The 10488-nt window shown below is 32.6% G+C and overlaps 1 protein-coding gene across 1 annotated transcript in view; it reads right to left on the reverse strand.

The window, feature by feature from the left end:
* Positions 1 to 1826: 1826 nt before the first annotated feature.
* LOC107299461 (tyrosine-protein kinase RYK) overlaps positions 1827 to 10488 on the reverse strand; it is a gene marked incomplete at its 5' end in the record, with an annotated part of 12247 nt that continues 3585 nt past the window's right edge. The window contains 6 exons of the mRNA XM_015828817.1: positions 1827 to 2351; positions 2683 to 2819; positions 5078 to 5237; positions 5738 to 5847; positions 7860 to 7992; positions 8390 to 8459. Of these exons, the coding sequence (XP_015684303.1) occupies positions 2240 to 2351; positions 2683 to 2819; positions 5078 to 5237; positions 5738 to 5847; positions 7860 to 7992; positions 8390 to 8459 (722 nt within the window). The remainder of the gene's footprint in view (positions 2352 to 2682; positions 2820 to 5077; positions 5238 to 5737; positions 5848 to 7859; positions 7993 to 8389; positions 8460 to 10488) is intronic.

Consider the following 10488-nt stretch of genomic DNA (forward strand, 5'->3'; position numbering starts at 1 on the left):
GAACTTTCTTTCCAATATCATCAGTTTTGGACTTTTATCTTATCATACATATGCATACATACACAAAGAGACACATCTCCATTCTGTCTGAGGCCAATGGAACTTCCAATATATCTAGAGCACATATTGGTAAATGCCGATACTTCATATGGATTTGAACACTAAATCCGTTGTATCAAAGATAGAATTCCTAACATATCTTATCTGTAACTGCACAAACTAGAACTAAGAAAAGATTTCTCCTGGATCAAAAGATAATGTGTCAAAATTAAGACTTTTATTTTCACTTGTTCCACCATTTTGCTGCTGTATTTTCCAGACATACTCAACTGTAGTTTTGTGACAGACCTCATGTGACACTAATAAGAAATGCAGAAAAAGTTGACAAAAATAGAACAGTGGAATGGCAGGAGGACAGCAAGCCACACTGGACAGAAACATGTTTCCTCAATGTGTATAAGAAAATTGTTGGACATACTGTATGTTTTAAAAAGTTTGATTTAAACTATATTCAGTTACTACTGGGATTTTTCTATAATCTGTCAATTACATCTGAATTATCTGAGAACAGGAATTCAAACAAAATGGCAGAACTATTACCTAAGTATAAAAATAATTTCAGCATTTTTAAGCCAATTTTTACCATCCTCTTAGAATACCGATGAGATTTGAGCAATAATCTTATTGGTAGTGGACTTCAGTATGTGAGAAATAATAAAATGGCTTCATTTTCCCAAATTTTGAATTAAATGTTGATTAATGTATTTAATGCTATACTACAGTATTAGATTTAGAATTTCACATTAAATCGTTAACAACAATTTCTTCTACTCATCAACTGTGTCCTTAAAATATATATATATTTTATTCCTTTTCAGGTCATAAAAAATCCTACACATATAAACCAGTACCATTTTAACAAGAAAAATTGCATTCTATAAACCAGGGTGAAAGACTTCTAATAAAAAGACAGCTTCAACATTTTTAACATTCGTAATAATATGATACCAGATTTTTACCATTTAGCATGAGTCTTAATTTTACTTTCAATGTATGTCCCAAAAGTACTTTTTCAAAAGGCAACTGTACTTTGTTTTGAAGATGTTTTGCTTCTTCCGTTCGTTAATGAGAAGCGAAAGGAATACCCCTCAGCCCCAATCCCGGTGAGCTCTTGTAAAGGTAATCCAAATTATCCAGTATAGTTATTGTAATCATTATTGTGAAATAAATTAATAAGGAAAATCCACTAGGGATGATACAACCTGCTGCTAATCCTGGAAGGAAGCACGAAACACGCGTCTGATGAGCAAGAGACTAAGTCGTAAACTGAGGGGGTTCTTGCAAAGCAGAGGCGTGGCGACTTTCCAGACTTAGCCTTATTGGAGCAGGAAGATTAAGACAACCCACTAGTGGATTCTCCATCCAATCATGCTGGAGAAGCGAAACATCTTCAAGGAAAAACGAAGTACAGTTGCCTTTTGAAAAAGCACTTTTGGGACAACCATGACCTGGATGACTGAGAATCTTCATAGACACTTTCAGTGAATAATACATAATTTTTAAATAATTTCTTGTTGTCTTAGAAGGGGCACAATGAAAATACTTAAAAGTATTTTTCCCAATAAAAACTTCTACTGAAAAATGGGATTAAAAATAAGAAAAGGCCACTTGTGGTTTCAACAATACTGTGCTATCATCTTAAAATAAAAGCAATTGATACAAAGAATTCCAACTACAAACCCAAACACCAAAACCAGTCAAGTAATTTTAAATATTTTGAAGCTGCAACACACATAAGACTTTTGGGGATAAAAAAAAGAGGGGAAAAAAAGGATGGGTGAATTTTCCCCCTTGAATCTTTTTTTTGAACAGACATCTCCCATTTCTCAGTTATTTCCTTGAAGTTCGCATCTAGTTTAACAGTGCCAAAATTAACCTTACATTTTTGTCAATTTGTTTACATGAATTCTTTTTTAAAATCGGAAAAGTTTTATTTTTCAAATAATTGTCATTTTGAATAATCCCCAAATCTTCCCCCAAATGGGTTATCTCTTTTAAGGCACAATGATTTTGGAAAAAGATCCTCTACTTAAGCTACTGCTTAGTATGTTGATTCCCTGATGTTAATATTACGCGAAGACTCCACAAAAATTAATAGAAATTTCTTCCAGGTATTTCAAGACAGAGGTTACAGTTGCATAAATAGATGGCAATGTTTTCTCTTGTTGAATATTGATTGTCAGACATAAGCTCCCAATGCTGCATGAAATTCAGTGAGACACTGCACTAGCTGCTGGAATTTAGGTCTCTCCTCAGGATCTAGTGCCCAGCAACAAGCCATCACAGCAAATCTAAAAAAAATAAAAGCAAGCAGAAGTCACTCAAACTTGTAATACTCAAACAATTTGTACATTTGTACAATATACTCAATTTAAAAGTTACTTTTGTATACATTTTAATATAAAGCACTTTGAGATTTTATTTTTTTCCATTAGATTATGGTCTTAAGTTATTATGGCCTTGACTATGAAAAATTGTAAAAATAAGCTCTCAAGTTCCTTTGTCTGCCCACTCCTATAAAAAAAGAAATGCTGAATCTATAGTTCTTTTAAACAGTTTAAAGTTAGTTCTCACTGATTGATTAAGTGTAAGTCACCATCAACTGCAACTGTCTCTACTTACAATTCATCGGGACAGTTGATTGGTTGAGCTATTCTGTATCCATCCTTTAGATAGGCAGCCATCTCAAAGGGATCAATATCTACATATGGAGTTTGTCCTAATGTCATTAATTCCCATAAGGTCACCCCAAAAGACCACTAGAAAACATTAGAACAGCTGATTAGAATTTAAAAATATTGTTTCACATTTAGGAATTCAGAACAAATGTTTCTAAATATTTAATATAACATTTAAATATAGGTGAGTTGCAGTGTAACCTAACAGAAATAGTAACAAAATTGTTTAGTTACTCTTTTAAGTGTTTCACTTTGTATTCAAGCATAATAGAAACACACATGCAGGATAACACAGCCTGAATACACAAACATATATTTAAAATACAGTCAATTAAAAAAAGTTATTTTATATTTAGGATCATATGATCATTTTTATCATCATTATGCTGTAAAAGAATTTACAGTTTCAAAATAATCTAAATATTTCCTGTAATCTTAATATAAAAATATGAGAAACAGTTACAGTATTGAGATACATTTGCTAATTAGAGCAGCTCTAAAACTCTTCCAAAGACCAGGAAAAACAATTGTCACTTTCATTACTACCAGTAATGAAAATCTTTCTATAATAGAAATCTTTGAATATGGTAGTAATCAAAGCCTTCTCATTCCACTGACATGATAATAGATTGGACTGATAAATTATGCTTATCTCTAAGTGTCTTATTTTTCCAATTGTATCAATGGAAGACAAAATGTGTAGGAGAAAAAATTGAAAGAAAGTGATAAACTCACTTTGAAGGCCTTGAGCTGGCCCAGGTTTAAGAAGCAGGGATTTTATTTCTTTGGAACTGGTCTGACAAATGTAGTTAACACATACTTCTTGCAAACAAAACAAACTTATCTCAAAACTAACAAAATTCAGTGAACTGTTTAACAAAAAGTGAAAAATACACTCCAGATATTACAAATCCTATTCAACATAAATACAATGGCTTAGTTTTCTATGGAAATTATTCAACAATCCAGCTATTAAGAATATGAAAGCTGGCAAATAAACTAAAGGACTCTGTGACAGCACTTATAAGTAAATATGAACTTGCAAATGTATTTTTCTGGATTGGGAAGAGGGAACAGAAGTATAATACTGTAAATACTTTCACAGAACGCATGTCACAAAATTCAATATGTTAGACTCCCAAGTAAGTGGCATGCAGCTTTATGTTCATTTCTATTAGCCTTTATGATATCAATAAATAATTCAGCTAAAATGCCTTAAGCTCACGATTGCTAGGGCAGAATCTTCTGGTTAGAAAAAGGGAAATAAGATTTAAATCTGACAAAAGTTAGATAACATTTTAAAGCTATAGTCTTTATTCCTTTATTATTCTGGGGTATTTTAATGCTATTAAGGTGTCTGGTAGTTCAATTCATGAGGGTATAGCAATTCACCAAAATGTTTTGCTACACAGATTTCTAAATACAAAACCTAGGATAAAAAACATGAATCTCCAACCTTGGCAAATTTAAGACTTTTGGATTTCAACTTCCAGAATTCTCCAACCAGAATGGTTGACTGAGGAATACTGGAAGTTGAATTCCACAAGTCTTAAAGTTGCCATGTTTGGAGATTCCTGACCTAAAATAAAAAATCACATATAAACAGATCATATATCATAATCAAGTAACCTGCATGTAGACCTAGAAGAAAGAATTAAGGAAGATTTCAGCCATTAAATTATTTCAGCCATGGAAGATGCAAAATCAAGTATCTCATATAATAATTAAAAATGATTAAAACAATCCAAATACTGCACTTAGGTTCATTTGGAATGTATTTCTTGGTTTACTGACTTTTACATGTAATTTTAAAGGCTGGCTAGAAAGACTGATAAAGGAGTGAGAAACATTAAAAGTAACAAAAATGTTACTTTAACAAAAATGATGAGCCCAAACAAAAGTGAAATGTTCTGGATCTTATTAGATAAAATGCAATATAAGGCTAATTTATAATATATCATCTCGCTTTAAAGTTTAAGAAAGGATATTGTCATATGCTTTGAACATTGTAGATAATAAAATTTAAGCTGACACATTCTTAGATAATAAAATTTAAGCTGACACATTCTGTCTTCACTGTTATATTGTAATGAGTTTATACAGCTTTTACACACATTCTAATATAATGAATAAGGGTAACTCCTTTGAACCCCTTCCAGTTATAAATGATATATACAATGGTATTTCTCAAACTATTTTTGCTTTCTTAAGATCATTGGCAGAAACAACCATATTGATCATCTTAAGAAAGCTATCTGCAAATAGAAATTGTGATTTTAAAAATATTTACATGGTTTAAAAGATTCTAATGTGATATTGAATGATTTATGTTAACTTACCACATCACTAGCACCAGAAAATTCATTGTTAACCAAGCTTTCAAGAGCCATCCAACGCACTGGTCTGTTTTCATTATCTCCAAGGCAATGATAATCCATTGGAAATAAGTCTCTGGATAGAGCATTATCTGTAATCTTTACCTGAAGTGCATCATCAATGCTGCATATTGAAATATATATGGACAATCATTTAGGCAAGGCAATAAACTTTTATAGGCAAGTCTTAATCATCTTAAGTCATCCTTCCCATATGGAGCTCAGAAAATGACACTGTATAATATAGTCTAATATTAGTAGTACAAACATAATTTGTTTTATTATTGTTTAGGGTTTGACACTTCTTAAAACATAAGTGTGTTCCATCCCATTTTGCTGCTACCATGGTTCATCCAAATATGTAAAAATTATGTATGTTGAAAACTTTTCATTAATTTTAAAAATTGGTGCTGAAAATAACACATGGAATATGGGCAAGGAATAACCTGCATTTTTCATGAGCCAGGAAATACAACCTTTGGGGATTTTAGAACCCTCATATTCCTGTACTACCTCTGATGAGAAAGGGTGACCTGAATACGGGCTGAACAGTAGAGCATTTGAAATAATGTTCTTCAAACATCACCTCTTTATGTATTTATCTCTTTACACCTCAAGACTTACACACAGTTTCTAGCAGCCAAGTCTTTGTGAATAACTTCTCTTCGGGCCAAATAGCTCATTCCACAGGCAATTTGAATTGCCATATGTACAAGGTCTTGTTGAGAAATTGCCTGAAATAAAAAGTGAAATTTAATTAATTTGTTCAAACAAAATTTAGTTATTATTTATTTATGGTTCATGACCAAAATGTAGTTCACCCTAAAAAGTAAATGGTCAATGAGAAAGGCCATCAAAATAAAAATCTGAGCTACATAGTTTTGATCTTCAGCTTAGATCCTTTTGTAAGTCTAGAGCAAAAACCTGCTGTTTCAGTGCCAGCAAAGCTTTCTCCAACGCAACTAAACTCAGATATTAGACAGATATGCCACATGATTTTAGATTCAAATTTAGATTCTAATGATGTAAAATTATCCTGAAGGGTTATGCGAGACCAAAGGGCTTTCAAGCTAGATCTATGAAGTTAGATTTATACGCTGGTCATTAGCAAGTGAAAAAGTCACAAGAATTGATGGAATATCTAAAAAATATGGTAAACATCAGAAGACCAGTGAAGTCACTAACCAAACTATACCATCAAACCTGGAGAATTATACAGTGGCCAACAGATTGGAAGAGATCAGTCAACATACTAATGACAAAGAAAGGAAATTTAACATATATTGTATAAAATTCTTTATTTCACGTTAGCAAAATAATGCTTAGGATCATCCAATGCATATTCAAACTGTACATGAAATGGGAGATACTAGATATTCTTTAGAAAATATCAAGGATCACAAAATAGTACTGCTGATGTGTGTTGGATAATTGAAACAGCCAAAGAATACCAAAAAGAAGTCTGCATTTGCTTCATTGCTTTCAGTTGTGTTGTTCATGTCAAACTGTGGAATATGCTTAGAAAAATGAGAATCCCAGAACATTTCAGTGTCTTCATATAAAACCTACACACAGGTCAACAAGCTAGTCTGAATAGAACATGGTGAAACAGACTTGCTCCATATTGGCAAGGAGCTATCTGTTCAATTTGTATGCTGAATACATGTTGAGAGAAGTTGGACTGGAGCATGTTTTTAAAACTGAAGAAACGTCAATAACCTGCACTATGTTGGGGACATTGCACTGATAACTGAAAATGAAAATAATCTGCAAGTTCTAGTCATGAAAGGCAAGGAGCATAGTGAAAAAAATGGTACTAAGTATAAACATAAAGAAGACCAAACTAATGATAACAGGTATAGTAAGCAGCCTTAGCAATGATTATATAGATACTAAAATGGTGGGTAGCTTCTGTCTTTTAGCATCAACTATCAATAGTAAAGAAACCAGCAATCAAGAAATATACTGTAGACTAGCACTCGGTAGACTTACAATGAAGACCTTGGAAAAAAATATTCAGATGCTGTGATACAACAACATATACAAAGATTAGAATGCACACAAATGTTTTCTCTGTGACATTCTATGAAAGTGGAAGTTGGACTGAAGCAGTTTGTCACATAATGTGAAGATCTGGCTCTCTGAAGAAGTCTATAATGTTTGAAAATTGTGAAGGGAAGAGAAGAAGAGAATGACAAGCAATAAGGTGGACTCAAGACCGGGTTGGGGACAGATAATCCTGGAGAACTCTATATAGTCACTAAGAGTCAACACTCACTTGATAGCATGTAATCAATCAGCAGCATTTTTATTGAATAGCTTCAATAAAAGCAGTCATAATTCAATATTTACAAACAAGTAATGTTTTTCACCCTAGCAACCTACAGAATAAATTCAAAATGATATGCACATGCATAATTTTCAATTTATTGGTGGGTGGAAGAGGAGACTCTTAGCTGCTACAAACTTATTCCGTGCTTAAGTGAAAGGTTATTCAGTTTACTGCTTAAAAAAAGAGTTAACAATACTGCCTATTGTTCAAGATTTGTCACAAAACTTGGCAATATCATCAGAAGGTATTCTATATTGTGTGGCCTATGTCCCCAACTTTGATACAACATTTTGATAAAAACAAGACATTGTGAACCTTTTTCAGATCATGTCAGGAAATCATATGGTATGGTCTGAGTGTTTATAATATCCAGAGTGGAGACAATTTTGAATGCTAGGATTAAGCACATCTTACCTGAGGGTTATTAGCTTCTACAAGTTTGCATTGTCGCAAGAAAAGCTTGAGATTCCCCCAATTCATGTAAGGCAATAACACCATTGGTTTTTCTCCTTCCTCAATACAAACATGAGTGATTGGGAGTAGATTTCTGAAAGAAATATAGTGTTTGTTATAATGTTATGCCATTTCTTTGTCAATTACTATTCTATGACCAATCAGTACTGTTGCATAAATTGTAGAATTATTTTCCCTTAATTATCCTTTTTGTTTCTGTTTTATTTCCCCCCAATAATTTTTTATATAAACAGTATACAAAAATATATTTAGGAGAGTTAAATTATTCTTGGTGAAACATGCTTTCATCACCCTCAAATGCTTCTATTATCTTTTACTTTATGTTTGCTCTTTAGCTAATAATGAACAAGATATTCCTGAAGGCAGAATCTTCCATAAATTTTTTTAAGCTATTTCTTGACACAAATCTTAAATAAACCATTCAATTCCACAAAACAATTTTATTGTGATTTTAAAACAAGAACACTAACCTGTGATGAAGACCTCTGAGTTTACTGCTTTCTGTCAGCATCATTGTTATTTGAATTTCTGAAGCTTGATCTAAAAAGCCAAATTTTTGTTAAAGCCTATTTGCATAGACGGAAAAAAGCTTTCTTGAACTGAGTAAGCAGACTTAAATATAAAAAATCAAAATGCCTGAAGAATAAAGAAACTGGATGAAGAATTGTATCTCCTAACTTTTTAAGTTTGATGCAGAATAATTTAGTAGCATTTTTTAAAAATTCTGATTGGTCTGGTCACTTCAATTCCTTTTTTTTTTTTTGGTAATAAGTTGGGATCTCCAAGTAATAAATGAAATATGCATGCTCAAAAGTGGGTATTTATACATGAAACAATTTAACAACATTTATCTGAAACAATCCCATACTTGAATTCATTGTTATATATCTAATCATACCTACAACTTTTCCATAAAAATGACTAATAAAATAAGATTCAGATTATATATAACGCTCTACATTCAAAGCAGAAAATCTATGTATATATACCACATTGCACCTTTTTCCTCACATTCACTTCCATCAAGTATTAACTGTGAAGATAAGGAATATACTGAACCGTTCCACTTTACATGAAAATAGCTATGAAGAAAATAAAGTGACACGAGTACGCTGCTGTATTAAAGCTCTAATACAATTTTTTGATACTAGATAACTGTGAGCCATTGGGCCATTTCCTCAAGATATTTCTTTACCTAAGCAGAGAAACAGAATAGCCACAGGCAGGCAAAAAAGCAGTGGGAACAGAAATGACTTCTAACCTCCTGCCTGCTTCCTAATTGACATTGTTTGTGGGAAGTGGCAGAGAGTGTTGGAAATCACTCCTCCTACTCCTCAGTTGACCCACAGAACTGTCTACCATTTTGTTGAAAGATTGGGGAACAAAGGGAGTCATAGACCCGGAGAAAAACTGCACCTTCGTTTCCCATCCCAAGAGCCCCTTTCAGGGAAAAAGAGGGATCACCCCTCGACCACCATGTCCTCCAGCAAGCCCTACTTTGCCAGTAAGCATCCAGGTCACTCTCTTTTCCTATCTTCACTGCCCATTCAGAGATTTCAAAATTGCAGCCTTGGTCAGGCCTTGCTGTCAGCTGTAGGTCAAGAAAAAGTGAGAAAGAGGGTGAAGATACACCCCTCTTATCTTCTTTTGTGCTATGGAATGTACAAATTTCTGGGAAGTATAATCAGAAGTCGTAGTGGCATTGAAGCAGCCATAATTTTAGTTAATTTCAGTCCCACAGAACTGTTGGGTCCCAGATTTTGGATGCATTCTGTAAGTTAGCTCAGGTACCTTGGTTCAAAAATTGTCACTCTATAATGCATTGTTTCATCCAATTGAAGGTCACAAATAAACAGATATGAAAGTTTTGGTAGCATATAGATTGCATGGAGAGACACCTAATTGTAATGACATTATAAATATAATAAAAATAAAGAGGATAAAGTAATAGAATAAATACAGATTATAAATGTGTGTGTGTGCATAGATAACATTAAAAAATAAAATGTGTATAAATAATGTGCTTATGAAATAGTAAGCATTTATATATCGCATATAACTCCACAATTGGAAGAAGTAGTACCAAAGCATATTCATTGGATTAAATTATCAAACTTTTCAATCAGAGAACATAGAAGTTAACAAGTTAAAGGATTTAAAACCATGCTTGTAGTTTTATCTTAAACTATAAAGTTTAAGTTAATAACTATGTAAGTTTTTAAAACTTAGTAACTTTTATAGTAAGTAACTATAACAACTCTCTCTGGCAGACATGGATCAAGTATGAAATGTTCTCAAGGTATCTACATTGCTGGGCATCACACAATACTATCCATTTCTCTTGTACATACATTATTGGACAAACTATTTTGATTGGGAAATAAAAACAGACAAACAAAAGCAAAAGATGGATACTATAAGCACATCAACAATATTTTGGAAGCTTTTTCTATACAAAGTGTCAATAAAATGTTAACACAAGTTATTTGCATGTAAATTACTTATTGCCTAAATTTCTTTAAAGAATCTGTTTTATTAATTAGATACTTTTCAACTATGAACAGCCGAG

Source organism: Protobothrops mucrosquamatus, unplaced genomic scaffold (assembly GCF_001527695.2).
Source record: "Protobothrops mucrosquamatus isolate PMUCROS unplaced genomic scaffold, P.Mucros_1.0 scaffold4960, whole genome shotgun sequence".
In the NCBI taxonomy this organism is placed as follows: Eukaryota; Metazoa; Chordata; class Lepidosauria; order Squamata; family Viperidae; genus Protobothrops; species Protobothrops mucrosquamatus.